This window comes from Histoplasma capsulatum, genomic scaffold (assembly GCF_000149585.1).
Source record: "Histoplasma capsulatum NAm1 scaffold_3 genomic scaffold, whole genome shotgun sequence".
NCBI lineage: Eukaryota > Fungi > Ascomycota > Eurotiomycetes > Onygenales > Ajellomycetaceae > Histoplasma > Histoplasma mississippiense.
In genome coordinates, this window is record NW_001813980.1 from 2,137,332 (window position 1) to 2,158,241 (window position 20,910).

Sequence of the window (20,910 nt, forward strand, 5' to 3'; positions counted from 1 at the left end):
CTAATTGAGCAACCAAGAAAAGTCGCGTATTCGATTTTGTTCGCTGCCACATCAGTATCGAACAATGTCCCCCAACCATATATCTTGCTGGTTTGTTCAACCCGAGCTATGATTCCTGTGAAAACATAAAGTGGAATAAGCCCAGCATCCATAACGGAAGCGAACAACATATAGCTCGCGGATGAAGCAGGAGTGCGTGCAGCAGAAGACCGAGATAGATGGTAGATCGCGTAGATGGTATGTAGAATTGTCACCCCAGGCTACAGCATGCAATTAGCAAACAGCAAGACCATATATTTAGAGAAAAGCAAAAACGTACTGCTACACGGATCATCCACGACACTACACCGGCTGTCTTATTGATACATATGACGCAGAACAGCAGTCCCAGGCTTCCGATCAAGGTACAAACTCTCAAGACCAGTTGAAAGGTTCTCGTGTACTTTATCCTGTGCTTTGTCTTAGGGCTCATTGTTTTCTTGTTAAATTTTCCATCCGGAATCACAATATACTGCGAAAAACGTTAGCTGCACTTGGTTCTTGGTTACGTTGCGTTTGACCAGCAGCGGAGACCTTACAGAATCCGGATGTGTATTGAAATTCACTAGAGGTCCTTTTATTTCCATCCGAGGTTCGCGCGGGGTCCAGCTTTCCCGCGTAACAGATTTTGGGTCAAATTTATCGGAAACACCAGAGAACCGGTTGGAGGATGGCGGGTCATACATGAACGGCGGCTCTACTCGTCCCATGGCGCGGGAGGAAAGCAGAGCTGGCGTGTGAGAAGAGAAAACCTAGGGCGCAGATATCTGAAAGAATGAATGCACCGTTTATGATATCCCGGATTGCAAAAATACAAAAAATTGAAGAAGGTTAAATATGTAACCCTCACTGTCGCCGAAGGTTGAGAGGGGTGTGTGTGGCCGCTGTTGTGACGTTCGTTGTGGTATACAGTGTGATAGTTGGCAGGGCAACCACACCAACTTGGGGATTGCATCACAATTCGTTGAGGCGGTCCTCATTCTGTGGCGCTCGAGAGTTATATAAAATATCACCTGGTATCCTCGCAATGAACACATTGTGCACTCCGAATATATGCGCTCGTTGCTTCTCTCGTTCAAATAGATTGTTTCATCCCTTCCGAACAAGAGTACAGACACCTTGGATCTTGCGGAGAAAGCAGTTCAGCAGCATCCATGGGGTTCAAAGCCGTCGCCGCCCACTACGTGTCGCAATTGTTGGATCAGGGCCTGCTGGATTCTATGCGGCATATAGATTAATATCCAAGGTTGAAGATGCTTTTGTGGACATGTACGAGCAGCTCCCCGTCCCATTTGGCCTGGTCCGTTTTGGAGTTGCACCAGACCATCCGGAGGTGAAGGTATGTGCTTAATCATAGATGAGTTGCGAAATATAATGGGAAATGTGCTAAGTGTATAAATCATTTCGCCTCGGTTGCCATAGAATTGCCAGGAGAAATTTACTGAAGTTGCGACTTCTCCGCGATTCAATTTTATCGGGAATATTGACCTGGGGGTGGATCTTCCGTTGCGTTCCCTCAAGCCACATTACGATGCTATACTCTTTGCTTACGGGGCCTCGAAGGATAAAGAGCTTAAAATTCCGGGGGAAAGGACTCTGCGTGGTATATACTCAGCTAGAGCCTTTGTTGGCTGGTACAATGGACTCCCCGAATACAGAGATCTGGCACCAGACTTGACTTCGGGGGAGGATGCGGTAGTGATCGGACATGGAAATGTAGCCATGGATGTCGCTAGAGTCCTCCTTACAAATGTCGATGCCTTGAAAAAGACGGATATGTCGGAATATGCACTGGAAGAATTATCAAAGAGCACAATCAAGCGGGTCAGAGTGGTCGGACGACGAGGTCCTATGCAGGTAGGGATGCTTCTTCCTACCCCGGGCTTTCAGTTTCGTGATTATATGTATAATGTAACGTATTACTTCCCAGGCCGCATTCACAATCAAAGAAGTACGAGAAATCCTCCAGCTCCCTTCCGTATCATTTGAGCCTATTCCCGAGCATCTTTTCCCTCCAGATATAACCATTAAATCTCTCCCAAGAGCCCAAAAACGCTTAACCCAACTCCTAGCAAAAGGATCCCTCACAAAACCCGAAGACGCCTCCAAATCTTGGTCCCTCGACTTTCTCCTCTCGCCACACTCCTTCCATAGTTCGCCATCACGTCCGGATGTTCTCTCATACATGAAATTCTCCAGAAACCAACTTGACCCCGCGGACCCCTTTTCCCCAACCTCAAAAGTAACTCCCTTGTTCCAAGACGACGGCCATGTTGCCCACACCGATATCCCCACCAGCATTTGTTTCCGGAGCATCGGATACAAATCCCTTCCGCTCCCCGGATTCGAGGACCTGAATATCCAATTCAACTCTTCACGCGGTATTATCCCTAATGACGGCCAGGGCCGTGTTATTGCAATACCTCCCGCACCTAACAGAACTGCCAAATCGGCAGAGGTTTCTGAAGCCGTACAACTACCTGGCCTTTACTGTGCTGGGTGGGTGAAGAGAGGCCCAACTGGCGTCATCGCGTCGACAATGACGGACGCGTTTGATACTGCTGATGCTATTGCGGCTGATTGGGCGTACCATATCACTAGTAGTCACGGACATGCATTCCTTAATTCATCTGAAAGTGGAAGTTCGGGCCTTGGTTGGGAAGGAGTGCTTCCTGAAGTGCGGGAGCTGGGCCTTCGTCCGACAAGTTGGGAGGATTGGGAGCGGATTGACCGGGCTGAGATTGAAAGGGGAAAGGCTGTGGGGAAAGTGAAGGAGAAATTTGGAAGGGTGGAGGAAATGCTTGACGTTTTGTCATGAGATTCTGATGTATTCGTCGGATGGTTTACCCTTTTCGAATTGGTTGGTGTGATGCGCTTCCAGTGCGACGATAGGGTTTGTAATACATTTCGGAGAACTGTACAGTGTATATTCTCTATATCAGATAGAGGTTTTTGATCCAGTGGCCAAAGGGTTGAAATCTCCATCTCTTGGTCTTCGGCTCGCCCACTCTCAACTTAATGTATAAATTAAATGCAAAATAATTGGTAGTTACATGTAGACAAAAGATAGAAAGAAAGAAGAAGTAGGTAAAGGCGAGATATGCAAAGAAGTATGTCCAAAAGTGTCACAATATCAAAAATACAGCGAAAGTTGTAGGTCATATTAACGGGAATAATAAACATTCAAAATGGGGATAACATATGTACTAGGAGGGAACACCCTCGTATTCCCATCCCTCAATAATCCTTTTCCACCTCGAATTCCTGCGATTGGAGTTGCACTTGACAAATATTGTCAATGCGGCGATGACCAAGACAATTATAGCTGCAACCGTAGGAACAAGAACCGTCCGCCGTTGAACAGCGGCTTCGTCCACTTCGTACGGACACTGAGCATTAGGGCCCCCGGAAACCCAACAAGTGGGCACATCGCGTGAATTGAGGTCTATCCAGACACTACGCGAGTCATAGTCTTCAGACGACGGGTCGATCATATTCTTGGGCAGGGAGATGAGGTAGTGGTATAGATATGTGTTTTCGAGGCCTGTACGGGGGACAGAAAAGGTAGAGTTTTCCGGGCAGTGAGCTGCGACAGAGTCATAGGAAACCTGCTCGCGTGTCAGGGTCCATTGGAACGGTTCATTTCCAACACGACATGCACCGTAAAGATCGCCGGAGCATTTTGCGGGGAACCAGCGTCCCTCGAAAGAAGCATCTGCCCGAGCACACCTAAGATTAGATAGAAACAGATCTGTAGGAGAATCATCTGGATCAGGCTGGCCTTGCGCCCAGGCCCACGACGAAGATTGTGAAGCGATTTTATACGGTTTGAAATTCTCATCGGCTGTCACATTGGAAAGTGTGGAATTCACTATGGGTGAGATACCACAGGCCATCAACTCACTACACAACGAATGAACAGGATAAGAATCAAAGTGCTCAGTGACGGTTGATTCAGGCCATGAAGCGCTCAGATCAGGAGGGTCTGTCGATTTTCGGTCGAACAGACACCCAGATTTGATTATCGGATCACCACTTGCATCACTGCCATTAGATATGGTAACTCCTCGGGATCTTGCGAGTAAGCCCATAGAGAAAATAAGATTGCTATCTCCATTGAAATCATACTCCGCCATCTGAGCATCTGCACTGGCCCAGCCGACTAGAAATCGTCTTAGGCGCCGTCTTTCTACATAGGCTTCGCATGGCCAGCCATCAGGAGTGCTATGGACATCTTTCGAGTCTTTGTGAGTCGTAAAATATTCAGCTATGGGGTGGGCAAATTTGGGAACAGAATACCACGACTGGTTCAGGTTTGCTCTCTCGTCCTGCAGTAGTTTTGGAGTGTACATATACGGCCCCAAAGCTTCATGGAAAAGCGATCCAAGAAGCTCTCGACCAGACGGAAGCTTGTCACGAGCTGGTGCACTGCTGGGCTCATCAGAGGAATTCGATGACGCAGCAAAATGAACATTAAGTAGAATATATAACAAATGAGCATTGAGCGTATCGTTCGTGTCGGAAAAGTAATTGCGTAATAAACTGAGAAATATGGAGACATCGAGAGATTGAGAGCACAATTGCGATCCAACATCATCAGCAAGGACTGACACGGGTCGGCTTAGCGCACGTATCCTGGCAGGGGAGACCGGCACAGAGGAATTGACGGTAACGGGACAAAAAGTCCACCGGCGATAGTCTGTGGACCAGTATAGGTCGACATGGAAACGGCGATTATCAAGAGCTAAAAGGTTCGAAATACATTTCACCATTGCCTGTTCTTCATATATATTATTTCCAAAACAAGCTGAGGTCACATCGATGCCTGGATGCGCGACATGATTGAGAGGTATCTGCGACGAAACATCACGTTGCGACTGTGGTGTAGGTATTATGTTAGCTGGAAAACGGCTCAACCAAGCGAAACAAATTTCTTTACAAAATGAATCTTACCAGCTGCACAACTGTCCACGGACGGACCAGAAGAGCGCTGTGATCAGGCGTATAATTTCCTGTTGTGGACATGCCGTGAATGAATGATTCTCGAGGGGCCAAGGGCCCTGAGCATCATGAAAGGAATGAAATCGAACGCCCGAATGGCTGGAAGTCGCCTGGCATAAGCCGCATCAGAGCGACTCTGTGGCCCCTGAGCAATTGCAATTGCGCATGCTGACTGCTAAGCATGATTTACTCAGCAAACTTTTGGCGCAAAAAAAGTCCCTCCGAGCTAGCCGATGGTCGCAAGGGAAAAATGGCGATGACATAATTGCATCTGCAAGCCTTTCTTGATAGATTAAGTAGATTAAGCGCGCTAGACGCATAGTTGTCACATGACTCAGTATCTGATCTGGCCACTTCAAAATCCGCTGAAAATCAGCCAAAAGACAACATATTAAATAACTTTTTTTTCAAGCTGATCCCTCTTTTTGTTGTTTATTATTAATCAGCTCCTCCATAATGGCGACTCCCGGTCAGCCAACCCCCCAGCAGCATGCTGCCATGCAACACCACCTCACAACTGAAGCTGCAAAGAGAGGAATGACCCCTGAGGAATTTAGCAATATGCAACGACAACAGCTTGCGGCAGAGGCTGCGAAACAAGGCCTTACGCCGGAGCAATATATAGCCCAACTGAAAGCCAAAGCTTTGCAACAACATCAGCAGCAGCAGCAGGCCAAGCGTGCACATGAGCATGGAGAAAATCATCCGCAACATGTTCCTATGAACTCGAATGCACCACCAAACCCCCGTGCCGTCGCAGTGGCAGATTTTCTCAGGTCACAAAATTTGAAGCCGAGAACTTGCATTCTGGATGGGCGAAGGAGAGAGCTGTTCAAAGGTCCGCTATTATCTGCCCGTTGAATAGACAGTCATACGGCACAAAGCTAACACATAAATTTAAAAATAAACCAGTTAAGCGAGCTATACGAGCTATTCAATCGCCTGCATACGCCAAAGCTCAGTTGAAAGCCAAGTCTCTACTTCCTCCAGTGACAGATAAGGCTTCGGCCGAAAATGCCTTCAAACTCCTCCCGCTCTCGCTCCTTGCACTTCGAGTTTCCAAAGTTGATCCACATGCCGGCCACAACCATGCGAAACCAAAAAACCGCGTGAAGGGCCTGTGGACAGTAAAAGTAGAGCAGAACCAGGAGATAGATCCGATGATGCACTACGTATGGCTATATGAAGGCCCCCAGTGGAAGCAAAAGGCTATGGCCGCAGGTGTCTTGGTAGTAATCATGGCAGTTGTGATGTTCCCGCTGTGGCCTATTATGTTGAGGCAAGGTGTTTGGTACTTGAGTATTGGTGCCATGGGCTTGCTAGGCCTATTTTTCGCCATGTCGATTTTCCGGCTCATCTTATTCTGTGTTACGTACTTTGCTGTTCCACCGGGCCTTTGGCTGTACCCCAATTTGTTTGAGGATGTGGGATTCTTTGATAGTTTCAGACCCGTGTGGGGCTGGCAAGAGGTTTGTTTTGACTCCAATTATATATCCTCGCTATCATCGATGATGTTCACTAACGCAGAAAATCACTTAGAGCAAGAAAAGTAAGAAGAAGTCTAAGAAGACCAACACAGGCACAGGCACAGCCGCGTCTTCCGCCTCCAAGTCAGCCAACTCCGTAAAAGCTCCTCCATCCAACACAGGTGGCTCATCAACAGGAGTGGCAGCGGGCGAAGCGATAAAACGAGATCTTGCACCGCGCGTGGAAGAAGCGGACGATGAATAATTGTAATAATTTTTTTTTTTGTTCGTTACTTTTTGGCCCCAGCACTGAAATGCACTTTTTTTCATCTTTTATTTCAGTTTCCCTTGGCCATGGCCCCATCGGCTGTGCTAGTTTATTTACTATTCTGTTATTTTAACTACCACTTGTGTTTAGCCCCATTTCCCCCGCCATTTTCCATATTTGTCCCGTGAGGAAAGGATGCTATGATCGGTTTTCTTTCCCTCTCTTTTTCTTTGATTTTTACATTTCTCTTGGTTGGTATTAGAGCAGAAATAATTAAGGCTATTTTAGTTACACTTTTCCGAACGCAGGTGAATAACAGGCGTTTTAGGAACCAACCAAAGATAAAAAGAAGATGTGACAAGAAACAATGGAAGCTATGTAATAATCAAATACCCTTTAGTTATCGGACTGCTTAACAAAAGAAAGGTTTTTCACGCCCCTTACCGGCGATTTTTGTAAAATAACAATACACTTCGTACACGTCGTTCCGTTGTCTCCGTGCCGTTTTCCATCCCGTAGATACATATAACTATGTCTATCTAAGGATAACGAATGATCTGTGTTCCAGTTTAACATGGACATAAGTAACCTCACCAACCCATCAGGTTCTCTATAAGCAACGATATATCTCATATATCTCCTAAGCTGGCCTCCGAAATGGTCGTTAGGGGAAGGTGCCAGACTTGTTTTGTTGAGTTCCCTTTGGCCTCCACGCATTTTTGAACAAGGAAAACGGGGATGGAAAGAATGCACGCGAATCATGAGGAGAAAAAAAATAATGTTTCGGCCAGCACATGCAGTATATACATAAAATATTGTTTTTTTGCGAGTGTATATATTGTTGACATATCGATTGTACACGTAAAGTGCATAGTAGAAAGAAATAAAGGAAAAGGAAAAAAGGGGAGGGGCAAAGCTGGAGTATTCTTTTTTTCGTATGTGTTATGGAGTTCGTAAACCTAGATGGGGGGAGAAACAGAAAATATAAAACGTGAAATGGGTTAGGGCACAAGGGGGTATGTATACGTCCGTACCGTGCGTATATGACAAACAGAAAGCGAAACATCTCACTTTTGGTGTATATACATCCGTTAATGTCCAAAACCAAATAGTTACCCAACGACATGAAAGGGGGAAATATGAAATTGACATCACGAATTTGCTAATGTGTAGAGAAAATAAAACAACACCGGCTCTAAGTAATACCAAGAATAGATGATTAGGGCGTGCATCCATATTGCTGAACTAGAACGCATTCACCATACTATACTCCTTCGCTGTCATCCCGCTCAGTTGCGGCGAATTCTCAATGTCCCGCAGATCAACAGGCACAATTTGTGTATGGGTATTTCTTTGCCCATCTGGCCCTGTTCTGGATCGAGGGATACCAGATTCACGCGCGGGCCTCAATGTATGTTGTTGATGATCATGCCATGCTGGCCTGAAGTGCGATGAGACTCTGCGTGGGACTCTTGGCAGCGGGAAATCCGGCGGAGGAGCGACGGGTGGGCGGACGGATAAATTCGATGTGCTCTTCTGCAGGGGGCTTGGGTCGGGTTCTGATGAGTAGTGAGCCGGGGGTGAAGTGGCGCTTATTATTTCTTGGTGGGCTAAACTGGCTCGATTTCGACGATAAGGAGATCGAGTGTCAGGGGATGGAAAGTGCGGATGGGTGGTAGTAGTGGTGGGTGGTGGGTGAATTGCCTCTGCCCGGCGGCGGGCTTCGGATCCAATCTGCAGGCTCATTGGTCGGCGCAGTTGTCGTACTTCATTGTTAGCCTTTGGAAGCACGTAGTTGGTTTGCTTGTATGTTTGCGGTGGATTGCGATGTGAGAACGTATCGCCTTTACTCCCTCCCTCTTCACTACTATCGTTCATCACTGGTGAAAGTTGTGGGCGATAGTCTGAGGATACACTGTGAGTACCACGAGTCGACTCGAAAGACGAATACCGTCTTGCTTTTTTCTCCCTTGGCTTTGGCAAGACAGAGGTGCGCGAGGGGGGTTCTGGGTCGAATATGAAAGGAGCAGGGTGTTGGGAATTAGTTGGGTCTTTCAACGACTGCTTCGAATCCGCCTGACCGGTTGATAATTGCGAAGGTGCGACAGAGTCATCCAGACCAGAAAAGCGATGGCGATGGCGAGTGCCCGGCATGATGATGCGCGGCGAGTCGGGAGGAGAGGTGTGGTAAAATTTCCTAGACGATGGGGATGCGCCAGAATGTGTTGCTGAAAATCTTTTGCTGAACACTGGCACGCTGAAATTGGGAGGAGATGTACTTCTGGATATTAATGGGCCAACAGTTGACAGTGGGCGAGCTGCGCTGGGAGTGTCTGTGCCATTATCTTCGGACAGCATTGAGGAATACGCATGACTAGATTTGTGTGTGCTGCTGGAGTCCGCAACTGTACTCCTAACGCTAGGTGGGGAATCAGCATATGGAGACATAGTGGTAACATCCTTTGGTCTAACAGGAGATAGGCCTGGAGAAGAACCCCTGGAGCTTGGTATAGTCCTCGTCCCGATGGAAACGTAAGATAACCTTGATCCCTCCCGTAATCGATCTAGATCTGTAACCGTCCCAGTAGTCGAGAGTGAAGGAGCTTCGACAGATTGTGGGCGAATCGATCGTCTATTTAGGGATTTTAGTGATGCTTCATCGGCGGGTTTGTCACCTTCTGGCTTCTGCTCTTCGTTGGGATTTGGCGTTGAAACCTTTGGAGAGGCTTCCGCGGATCCCGGATTTGCTACGTTCATAGGTGGTGATTGTTTTTTGTCAGGTACCACAGATTGCCGAATGAGCTTCTTTTCGGATTGCTGAGAATCCTGAGACGTTTCTTCCATCGGTGTTTCGGGCGTGTATTCTTTCCCGCCTAAAGCTTCGATTTCCCGTCTCACAGCTGAAAGCCAAGATGTCATTTCGGCTGGGTCATTACAAACCAAGAGTAAGGTCTTCGCCTGTCTTCGGGAATCTGCAAATCCAAACCGAGAGAGAAAAGTCTTCTTCGTATCCAAAGACACGGTTCCATCCTCTTCAAGTGTTTGTGAAATTTGCAGCACCCAGTGTCTGCCTGGAATCGCGTCACTCGCAAATGCCACCGAGTTTTTCCCAAGCTCCATCATTTTCTCAGGTAAGCGATCGAAGCTGCCATCGCCGGCATACTGTAAAAGATAGCCGCTCGTGACTAGAATGAAAATTTTCTGGGTCCAGTCCGATTTGCTGATAGAAGCAGAAGCTTTGCGTGAATGCTTGTTGTGCTTTTCATCTTTCCGCTTCCTAGAGGCCCTTGAGGAGACCCTTTCATCGTCGGCATCAACATCTGAAATGTCGTCTTTAACACTACTATTTCTTCGGTGGCCCTTTATTCGTAAAATAGGTCCTGCGGAGAGTGTTGGGGCAGGAAGCGTGCCTTGTTTGATTGCCTGGGGATATGCTTGGAAAAGAGGTGGTGGGTCCCAGACGGTGATTGTTCTGTGCAGTTTCTGGCCTTTCTCTTTTGAGAACTTGGAAGCCTGTGAAGGATTGATAGCGCCTGGTTTGCCCACTAAAGGTGAAGATGTAGTTGCTGAAGATTTGGGCGTCATTGGAGTTGTCGACGGGCTAATGGGTGGTATTATGTTCGCGCCCATTGTCTTCTGTGATTCTGCAATAGCCGGAAGGGTGTGTTCATGATTGGAACGGCGACTCGCCTTATTACGTGAAAACAGGCTCTTTAAAGATGACTTTGAAGCTTGCGGCTTGAGAGGAAGTCGCGCCGCGGTGGCCACCTCCGGGGTGAGCTCGTCATCAGGGCGAGGAGGCCGTTTTGGACGGACATTAGGATTATTGATATTTGTCTGAATTGGACGGAGATTCAGGCCCCTTCTTGAGCTAAGTACGGATTGGCCATTAGGAGAGTCCATCTCTCAATGACGAGCCAAACTTGCAGGGCTAGATATTAGGAGGTCTAAGATCGAGTTATCCCCAGGATACCAACCATTTCGTTGGGGACCGGCCACCTTTAGAATAAAAGTAAAAATAAAATAAAAATAAAAATAAAATAAAATTTGGTCGTTGAAACAAAAGGTCACTCCTCTCGTTTATCAAATAGGTAGTCGAAGAGGAAGGTTGCAGTAACTGGAAGCGATCGGTGTTTCAAGGCTGGTGCGTTCTTTAGTTGCTTGTAGAAGAGACGACATGCAAATTCTTGAGTCAAAACCAAGTGCCACAAACCACCGTTTCTATCAACGGATCACGTCGAGTCCTTGGATATCTTATGGTTAAGCCAATATCTTCCCTCATTAATTTCCCAATGGTAGTCGTATGGATCTCGGCGGAGAACGGTGGGACAGGCGCAGAAACGAAGGGTCGTTCTACTCTGCTAGAACATGAGAGCCGGCAAGGAAGTTGGCGGCGAATTCGACAGGTCTGATTTTTTAGATAATAGCGAAAGCGAACGGCTTCAACAGGCCTGGAGTAGCTCAATTGACCCAGTAAAGAGCAAGTCAGCTGGCGGGAAAGTAGTCGTTATTCGTTATTCGAGTCTGCTCATAGCTCTATAATTAATGTATCCAGTGGCTCGGGGCCTCGGCTTTGGTTGAGGTATGAGTGTAGCAGTATATTTACGGACGAAGGATCGGATGCAGATGCGATGCAGCAAGAAGAAAGAAACGCCAAAGCCATCGATGGCTGATGATATGAGGGCGGACGGGGGACCATTCTTGGGCTGACGGAAGTCTCGCAGGGAGGCTTGAGAGGGACGAAAGAGGCTGATGCCACCCAGGACCGCTATGTAAGCCAGCCCTGCCGCCCTTGTCGTGCTTACGCTCGCCCAGCACCAATATGATCAAAGACCATGGCCCATGAGCAGTCCATTTTTAGCCCATTTGCACCCACCTGGGCCCCCGGCAGATTCTTTACCAAATACATGCCGTTTCAAGGGAATAAAACGGATTTCCTGCAGAGGGTTCTTCTGGGTCAAGATGCTGACGATTCAACCTCACTCCCTGGCTCGCAGATAGCAAGATGTGCAAAGCGCATGATGAGACAGAACATTTTTCGGAGCATGGAACAGTTGACCACTCAAGCAACGACATCGCACGAGAGACACAAAATTACAGTACGGTGGATCACCACGCCCAGCTGTGTATGGGGCAGTGGATCCTAACTTCGTACACGGGGGCGTTTTTGAGAACGAGAAAGCTCAGACTCGCTTCTGGAACTATTGAATCGGGGTTTGGCGCGATGCCCCAGAGAAACACCACCAGCCCCAGTGAGGTCTAGGCCGGAGGTGCCCAAAAAGTTAGCGAACCACCGGTTCCTTTGGCCACCGGATATTTCATCGACGACTTGATCCCAAGAGGATTTAGGCGCAGATCGCCTCCATGATGACCGCCAAGCTCAAGTTCTACCAAACGTGCTTTGGACACATGCATGATGCAGCAAACTTTGGAAATTAGTGCGATGTGCAAACGACTATTGAAATGTCCCAGAAGACAACTGCAAATCAGCTCCTGGCTCAGAGAGTTAACCTCCACAAGCTGCGTGTCATATCGAGGAGGCAAAAAACAACAAAGTCATTCCAGCCACATATATGGAGGGCGTCCCCCAGATTGACTAACCACTATTCTGGTATCATTCCTCAACTCAGATTTTCAGAATACCTACTCCTTCCTCCGCATTCTAGCCCCTCCATTTGTTTCGGGCTCAAAATTAGAGGGGCATTAGGGGGGGTTGTGTTTCGTTTTATCAAACAAAACCTCCCCTGTCCAACATGGGTTACCAACCCATGAATAATATCATAACTTGACAGGTAATAGCGCCTTGGCTGCTGTTTGAACTTTTTTTTATGGACCGGGGGACTCCTCGGGCGGAGACATTATCCCTTTGTCAAAACCGGAAGCCAATTTTGGTTGCAAGGTTTGGCAGGGAATGACATTTCGGCCAAGAGCTTGAGACTCGACCATTTGGTGACGGCGTGTTGTTTATTTTGCGCGTCGAGAGGAAGAGAAAAATTCTTTCTCCCTTTGTCTCCATTTTTCTTCCTAGCTCGGATTTTATTTTTAAGCTGTCCGGCCTACTCCGTACCTGTAACCTGATCACTGGTTGATTGCTTACATGTAACCAACAGCAGATCCGCAAGGGCAAGCAAAAACTTCAAAGAAATATGTTTTCTGAGAAACATACGCTGTACAGCGATTGCGCAACACACTATCTCCCACTATGTAACCTTTCTCCGCATGGTGATCCGATCGGAGTTCCGTCCGTCATTGAGCGGTCGAATAGCTTGTTACAAGGGTAGCTTGATAGTTAGGATTGAGAGCCCAATGCAGTCATTCATTAGTTCCTCCACTGATCACCAACAAAGCTGCTGATACCAGATCAACCACCCGGCATGAGCTGCGGATAATTGGAGAAACTCAGAGCATCGAATTACAGCGAAGTTTTTGCTGGTCATATAGCTGTCAATCAGATCAATTAAACTTCGCAACCTCTTATCTCGTCACATGACAGGTTCTGTTCTATTGACATTTCTACTTCCCTTTTCTCATAGGGAAGCCTGGCTAGAAATATGGTAGGGCTGAGAGCTTTCTGACAAGGAATTTGTCAGATGCCGCTCCCAGTGTTGGAAGGCTCACTGCTTTCGATTACGAATGATGTCTCGATCTCATTGCTATTTGATGGCCTGCGGATTAAATTCCTTATAAAGTTGCTTGTCACTCCCAGTCACGAGCCAACAAATGTGTGGATATCGCTTTCTAGATACCTCTATCCTCATCTATATTGAAGAGGGAGGGCTGTGTTGACTTAAAATTCCGCCCTGGGGCTGTCTGCCCCAGGGTTGTAATCTCACCTCGAAAATATCTCACACTTCAAGATATGAGATATCTTCTATCTATAAACAGACATTGAAATCAAGAATGAAAAAGAAATGTTAATACAGTAGAAGTGCAACGAAGCGGAATTCTAACTGATGAAACCAGCGTGGCCGTATTCACGATTTGACAGCTAGGACAACAACACTCAAAGAAAACCGAAGATTAAATCGCCTTTGCTATTCGGAATATCCTGCCTGGTTCTCAGGAAGCACCCTCAAACCAAACAAAAGTATCCCAAATCAAAACTATGCCCCCCAAGACTTGACACCAATCCACCCTGCAAAGCACTCTCAGCTACGGGCAGCTTGAATTGTCAAAGTCGATCCCCGCACACCACACGATAGGCTCTGCGTTCGTCGCTCCACCCTTGAAATGGCCCACATCGTGTCCCTCGATAGTTCTCTCATCCTCTACAATATTCCAGGATAACTGGATCCACTCCTCGTTGTCCCAGGGCTGTGACGTTTATGGTTGATGCCTGAATGTACAGTACATGTTCACTTTGAACGGGCGAACCTCGGGGAGTCTTGAGACTGACAACCTCAGCGGCGGATACGCCTGGGTTCAGGGATCTTTACCCCTGTTTTCGCTGCAGAACTTGGTGGTGGCCTCCAGGAGGTTTGGAAAGTTGCCGTTGACTCACTAGCTGTGGTTGTTTCAGGAGACTTCGCTGCCTCGGAATGTGCTGTTTAATTCATAGCTCATAACGACATTTTTTCCGAATCTGCATGCGTTTTATGCTTCGTGGTTTGCAATAGAGTGCCTGCAGTGGGAAGTCGGTGACAATCACTGCGATAAGGAAAAGGAAAGTAGAAACCCCAACTTGTAGGCTTCATGGGGTTAGCTCCCAGGTTGTCCAATCTCCTGTTTGACGAGAAATAACGGGGCGATACTCTCATTTTCTGTTCAAAAGGCGCTGCTAACCGCCCAAATATTTTGAAAGGTACCAAAAGAGAGATCTGGTGAGGGAACAATTATACACAAAAACAAATGCTAAAGGAGTGTTAAGAAGTGATCAATTGCTTTTTGAGCTCCCTCATGAGGGAAACGATAAAGCCAGGGCTGCGAGGAGTGCAACATGGTTCTTGCGAGAACGAAGTCCCTTTCTCTTTTAATCATTTCCATCATCGCTGTTGGCTTTCGACGGAATTTCTGAATGGTGCTGAAAAATTTTTGAGCCTCGTTCAACTTATGCCTGTGAATTCAACTGAACCATGATCTCCAACGACAAGTATTCAACATCAGCACTCCAAGTGTTGCCTCCTTGCCCATACGAGCGGCTATCAGGATGGTGCTGCACTATTCCCAATTTCTTTTCTTTCACCATGTCAGACAATTTCTTCAGGACAATCGGGAATGAGGACACCGTCTATCACAGTGAGGCTGGCTTCGATGACAGCTTCAAAATCGATATCACTTTCACAAAGATGGCGTTTGAGGAAACCGTAAATGCCCCAGAAGCACCCCCCATATTTCGTGTCAATTACTGTGGCAATCCATTGAAGGCTGTATGTACAGTTCCTTCATTTTAGCATTCCTGCTGTCCCTAACCTGGGTCATTTTCCTGATCGTGATGCACTGCAGTTCCACAATAATGGGGATATCTTGGGCACGCCCACGATGGTATTCGATATTTGGATCACTCTCACTACGAGATAAGCGCATATTGCAGGCTTAAACGGTTCAAATAGCTATATGCTTATAGCGCTATACCTAATTTCTATAGCCTTATGCTAGCTATTGACCTCACAAACTGTACTCCTCATCTTGATACATTTCAACGTGGCACAGGTCCTCCATCTGCCATTCTTATTGAGTACTTACCAAAGCCTTTGGTAATGAACTGTGTTACTTATTCAAAAGAATGTATGCAGGGAGTGGTCATTGACATCAGCAAGTTCATTCAGCTTTGATTAAGCACAATGATCTCTATTCAAAGATGTTCCTGGTGACCAAGAGAGAGTTGCTGGATTGATTTTGAGGTTCAATGTGTTTATCCCAATGAAATAGACATTGGAAACGAGGGACGTAGCTGGATTGAATTTGAAACTGAAGTAGTTAAAAACTTGGAACAACTGTTTGTTCGTCTCTGAAGTGACACATTCCATGACTGCATCTTTTTCTCAGAGGATAACCTTGGTGTATTCTTGTTATGATGTCATCCTGGACGGACGTCTCATGTGATTGGTCAAACGCGGTCACACGTGAAGCTTTTGTCCCGCTCCAAGCAACTTCACCTACAACCTCAGCTTCAAAATTTCCAGCTTTCTCCTTTGTATTCTTGCACAGTCTGAGTTTTGGTTCAGGGAATTCTCGCCTTATTTTGTGTGTCTCTGGAGTACCGTATTCGAATTGGCAGCCTTGCGAATTGCTTACATCACATAAAGTTACTACTAACCATGCCGCCCGACATCAACTCTCTCCCGCCCTCCCGCTCTACCTCTCACTCCCCTTACCAGGCCCGTACATTTGCCAATTCGGCAGAAATCCCGTCGGGCCAATCGCTCTCCCCTCGTTCTTCTTCTACATCTCTTGCAGCTGCCGCGACCATGAATGCAACAGACCGGTCGAGACGTTCCTCAGTCAGTGCCAATCGCGGTTCTCCGCATGCAACCAGAGTGCACGAGCGACGCCGGTCCACGGTAGCCATGAATCTGAATTTAAATGACCCGACTTTACCTGGCCCTGGCGAGCTGTCCAGTAGTGATTACCGTTCATCCATTGGAAGTTCTTATAGGACCCACAGTCCAACTAGTATCGGCGGGAACCCAACTATCGCCACTGGTGACCCTCACCACCAAAGAACACCATCCCTTGGTGAGATACATCAGGAGCTAGAGCAAGAGCAAGAAGCGCAGGTGGTACGTGTGAGGACAATATAATATAGATTTGACCGCCCACTTTAAATGATGTGAAAGCTAACAAATTGCTCTTTTACCTACCTAGAATCGACTGCTGCAAATGATTCGGATACAGCAAGCCCAGCTGCAGAGACAACAACAACAACAGTTTGCAGCGTCAGGGACTGCCATTGTTGACGATTCCACTCCAACATCTGAACGTTCCGTGTCCTTTCCTCCCGTACCGGCGCCTCCGCCAACCCACAGATCCTCAACGCAAATCCCATCCAGTCTTTCCAGACGCCGCAGTTCTGGCCATTCACCCGCCATTCCCTCTCATGTGGAGCCCGAAACCGGTATCCTCTCTTCTGACTGGTCATCAATAGGAGGAGACGGCAGTGGACGACATGGCAGTCGTGACGAGACGTCCTACTACCAAGCGGAGACGGCGATGCTAACAAGGGAAAATCAAATGCTGCGAGTGAGGATTCGAGAGCTAGGTATGGTTCTACGTACATCCAGTCGTATGATTTTCAAAGAAAGTTAAAAGCACTAGCACTGACTCCTCTCTGTCCATTTCAGAGCGCCAAGTTGCTGAGCTAAGCTCATCAGCTGCTCACACACCAAGCACAAGTTCGCGCCTCTCCAATGCAGAGGCAGTGCCCCCAACACCAGCCAGAATCGAATCAGAGGAGTCATCCCAAACACCGCAATCTGCGGAAGATGTAGAAAAACCTTGACACGCGCAATTTGAATCGCGATTGCGTTTTATTTTTGCCTGATCATACGAATTCCTGCCCACTTCTCCAATTCCACGGATACCAAACGATGTTGCTGGATGGCTGGAACTCGCGTGCAATTCGATATCCCAAAGTACCTCAGCCACCACCAGCACACGACACAATCGTATGGAGTTATCTATGACCCGGAAAAACAAGTTAAAATCTGTTTCGGATACACACAGCACTACCACTTATCCATTTGCATCAGCTCTCAGTCTCATGGTCCGGGTATTTCCGATTCTGATATCGTGCTAACCGCACGGTAAACCCATTTTATAATGAAGTTGATGAATTTGTAACCCGTTAACGATCTTGCTTGCGCGCGGAATCATACGATTGTTTTACCTTTGCATGTACATCATCACATGTCTGGCCGGGCAGTGAGGAATGGTAAAGTACTACATGGCCTGCCAGTGACGGATGCATCGATGCTTGAATGAAAAGGGCATTCATTATCTCTCATCTTCTATTTGTTTCACTTCCTCATTTTGTCACTTTATTCCTCCTTTCAGGGTTTCAGAATTCAAAATCATATTTATTGCTGCTGCGGACTTTTTTTTTTCATATGTATTCTTGTCTGTCTAATTTTTGTATCCGTGTATGGCGTTTCCCAGGATATCCAGTCAACCCATCGCATTTTTCGTCTCCTCTTATTCAACTACGATGAATGCATTTATTGTAGGTACTACTTTTGGCATTTTTTCATTTCGCATTTCTGTTATCCCGCAGGGCTCCATATGGGTGAAGCCATAGGCATGAAGTGATTTGATGAAAAAGGGGATTTAATGATGCAAAACTTTTTTTTAATTTTCAATTCCACAGAAATATATCTATATCTATATCTATAACTATATATTGAGAGGCTGGTACAAAGTAGCTAGGTGGAAACTAGAACCCTATGAACCCTACATTCTAGGCGTTCACTGGTTTGTGCGTACTTCCTGACAGTCCTACCTAGCCATCTCCCGGGGACGGGAATATTGAAGAAGACTCCCAAACCATCAAAGGAAATTTCTCTTGCATAAAGTAAAAGTAAATGGTAATTTTTCTTGTATCGGTCTACAGAGCTCTTCTAAACAACGAAGAAAAGAAAATCAAGCCAACTAAATATATAAAAAACATAGGGTTGAATAAATTAAAAAAAAAAAAAAAAAAAAAAAAAAAAAAAAAAAAAGGGAATGATGTATGTCTATCTAGGTATATGTACACGTAAAAGAAAACCGAGGTATATAAGCCCATATTCATTTCATCCAAAGAGTTAAATACCACTCAGCGCGTTTCCTTTCCGCGTACCCCAGCACCACCTTCTTTCTGTTTCCCCTCTACACCGTGCAGACAAGTCCTGCCCTAGCGGCAAACCTATGTATAACCAGAAAATAAGACCGGTTGCTGTTTTATTCTTACAGCTTCGCCTTCTCCGACTCAGCCAGGAGATCTGGCATGAGAAGCTCGCGGATCTCGCAAGCGGCCTCGTTGAGGTAGAAGCTCATGCGCTCCGCGCCGAGTTTCTTGCAGACGATGTTGAATTGGATGCTGAAAAAAGAAGAAGAGGAAAGAGTTAGTTTAAATTTATGAATGGACCCCCCCCCCCCCCCCCCCACCCCCCAAAAAAAAAAAAAAAAAAAAAAGAAAAGAAAAGAAAAGAAAAACCTACCTTTTCCCCTTAATCATATACGCAATCCCAAACCCATCATCCACAACCTGACTCCCGCCATATCCATTAAAATACTCGGAACTCACCTGGGTAGAGCTGATGAACCACGTGCTGCTGTACGAATACGCAGGGTCCTGGAAGAGCGCAGGAACCTTCTCCCCGTCCGCGATGAGCTTCTTCAGCCCGAACAGGTGTCTGTCGACGCCCTTGCCCACACTCGCGTCGGCAGTGTACTTGGTATGCGCGGCGAGCGCGGCGCGGAAGTTCTTCACAACTTGTTCGCGCGTCACGTTGATGTCGGCGTGGGACCTGCAGAAGGCGACGCTCTCGTCGGAGACGGAGCGAGTGGTCTCCGTGCGGCCGAGTTGGAATTTGCGCGTCGAGGCGGACTCGTAGGTCGGTCTGTTCTTGCCATACATCTTGAAGTAGGCGAGCTGGATGACCATCTGTACGTAGGCGTCCGGGCTGCATTTGAATTTCTTGATCAGGCCCTTGCCGTAGCCCTGGAAGGCTTGGACGCGGAGCTCGTGCTGGCCGATTACCGTGGTGAAGGCGTGGCTGGCTGTGGCGATGTCGTCGAGGGCTTGTTTATTGAGCTCGAAGTGGATGGGCTGTGGGTCTGGGAGGGTGGAGCGGATTTCTGGGTTGGAGTAGTCGAGGCGGTTGTTGAAGATCATGTAGTTGACGTAGTCGTTGAGGCGGTGGGTTGGGGTGCCATCCATCATGCTGTGCTCGCCCATGAAGCCGGCGGTGCCGTTCTCGTTGACGATGAACTGGAGGGGCTTGTCGAACCAGCGGTTACAGCCGTCACCGTGCCAGTAACTGTGTGCGCGCTCTTCCAGTGTGACGGGCGAGGCATCATCTAGGCAGACAGTGAATGACGCGCTTTGGATGATCTCCAACGCAGCCTCGTTGGCGGCGCTGGTTTTGATGAGATTTGCTCTGGCGTTGGTCCAGAAGTCTCGATTAGCGGAGGTAAGCACACCAACTGGCTGGACTTTCTCCGCCTTTTGGTAGATTTTCTCGAACTGCTGCTGAAGCTCAGAGGTATTGAGCTGCTCGCCATTGGCGTGGGTTTGTAGTTTGAATATCTGGTTCTTGCGGATCACAATAATATGTTCATTTCCCTTGGCAGGATATGTGAAGGGATAATCGGCCTTCGCAGCTGGGATACGGCAGGCATTGAACATGTATTGGTATGAACTCATCGCCATTGGCTCCTTGCGTAGATACTCCGGCTCCAGGGATCCATCATCCACCTGCTTCTTGAACTCCAGTACGGAGGTGGTGATGGCAGCGGCGCGCTTTGCAGGGTCCCTCCGCTGGCGGTCATCCCGGTAGGAGTAGAAGTAGCTGACATATGGCACGACGGGGTCACGGTAGGCGAGATACGCGGTTTCGTTCCACCAGTCGTAAAGCCAATTCGCATGCTGGGGGTCAGCAGCGCGGGCTAGTAACCGCCGCTGGAGAGGTTCTCCCTCACCACCTGGTTTAACGAAGTCTTCGACGGCCTTTGAGGTCTTTTGGAATTCTGACTCGGTGAGAAGCGGATGGACTGATTTGAGGTATCGTCTGCCGGTTTCTTCCAGGGCTGGAACCGGGAGTTTCGGGAGGGAAGCCTCGAACCGGAGCATCTTCCCCTTGGATAGATCCTCTTTGTACCCTATACCAGAGCAAAGCAATCCAAAAGTAAGCCACAAGACCAATTAGACGCTTGAAGAAATCCCTGATGCATTTTCTTTCCTCTCTCTCTTCACAGGTCCGAAAACATACGGGGGGGGGGCAAAAGTATGCGTGTGGATGTACCTTGAGGAACAGACGAAGACGAGTTGGCGCGGCGAGGGGCCATTGTGAGAGACTAGATCGCATACATGTGAGCTAGACAACAAGCTATGGCGACTCCACGATCATGAAAAACAGTGAATCACAGTACGTAGAGGAGCACAGGCGAAACGAACCGTGGTACGGGCTGGGCCTAGGGTAGATGTAGCACGTCCTAGAA

At 47.5% G+C, this 20,910-nt stretch overlaps 7 protein-coding genes across 7 annotated transcripts; 3 read left to right on the top strand and 4 right to left on the bottom strand.

Moving 5' to 3' along the window:
* Positions 1-106: 106 nt before the first annotated feature.
* Positions 107-749, bottom strand: HCAG_03784 (predicted protein; the record flags this gene model as incomplete). Its single annotated transcript, XM_001541636.1, has 3 exons — positions 107-115; positions 320-511; positions 579-749. 3 exons carry the CDS (start codon positions 747-749, stop codon positions 107-109), a joined length of 372 nt encoding a protein of 123 aa, XP_001541686.1.
* A 444-nt stretch (positions 750-1,193) lies between these two features.
* Positions 1,194-2,857, top strand: HCAG_03785 (conserved hypothetical protein; the record flags this gene model as incomplete). Its single annotated transcript, XM_001541637.1, has 4 exons — positions 1,194-1,234; positions 1,273-1,378; positions 1,462-1,896; positions 1,970-2,857. 4 exons carry the CDS (start codon positions 1,194-1,196, stop codon positions 2,855-2,857), a joined length of 1,470 nt encoding a protein of 489 aa, XP_001541687.1.
* Positions 2,858-3,245: 388 nt separating this feature from the next.
* On the bottom strand, positions 3,246-5,064 carry HCAG_03786 (predicted protein; the record flags this gene model as incomplete). Its single annotated transcript, XM_001541638.1, has 2 exons — positions 3,246-4,916; positions 4,993-5,064. The coding sequence occupies 2 exons, from the start codon at positions 5,062-5,064 to the stop codon at positions 3,246-3,248; spliced, it is 1,743 nt and encodes a 580-aa protein (XP_001541688.1).
* A 432-nt stretch (positions 5,065-5,496) lies between these two features.
* HCAG_03787 (conserved hypothetical protein) lies at positions 5,497-6,771 on the top strand (the record flags this gene model as incomplete). Its single annotated transcript, XM_001541639.1, has 3 exons — positions 5,497-5,878; positions 5,953-6,509; positions 6,580-6,771. 3 exons carry the CDS (start codon positions 5,497-5,499, stop codon positions 6,769-6,771), a joined length of 1,131 nt encoding a protein of 376 aa, XP_001541689.1.
* Positions 6,772-8,019: 1,248 nt separating this feature from the next.
* HCAG_03788 (predicted protein) lies at positions 8,020-10,677 on the bottom strand (the record flags this gene model as incomplete). Its single annotated transcript, XM_001541640.1, has 1 exon — positions 8,020-10,677. The coding sequence occupies one exon, from the start codon at positions 10,675-10,677 to the stop codon at positions 8,020-8,022; it is 2,658 nt and encodes an 885-aa protein (XP_001541690.1).
* Positions 10,678-14,957: 4,280 nt separating this feature from the next.
* HCAG_03789 (predicted protein) lies at positions 14,958-15,291 on the top strand (the record flags this gene model as incomplete). The annotated part of the gene is made up of 2 exons (XM_001541641.1): positions 14,958-15,140; positions 15,217-15,291. The coding sequence occupies 2 exons, from the start codon at positions 14,958-14,960 to the stop codon at positions 15,289-15,291; spliced, it is 258 nt and encodes an 85-aa protein (XP_001541691.1).
* A 3,363-nt stretch (positions 15,292-18,654) lies between these two features.
* Positions 18,655-20,757, bottom strand: HCAG_03790 (conserved hypothetical protein; the record flags this gene model as incomplete). Its single annotated transcript, XM_001541642.1, has 3 exons — positions 18,655-18,787; positions 18,909-20,571; positions 20,715-20,757. 3 exons carry the CDS (start codon positions 20,755-20,757, stop codon positions 18,655-18,657), a joined length of 1,839 nt encoding a protein of 612 aa, XP_001541692.1.
* Between the last annotated feature and the right edge of the window lie 153 nt (positions 20,758-20,910).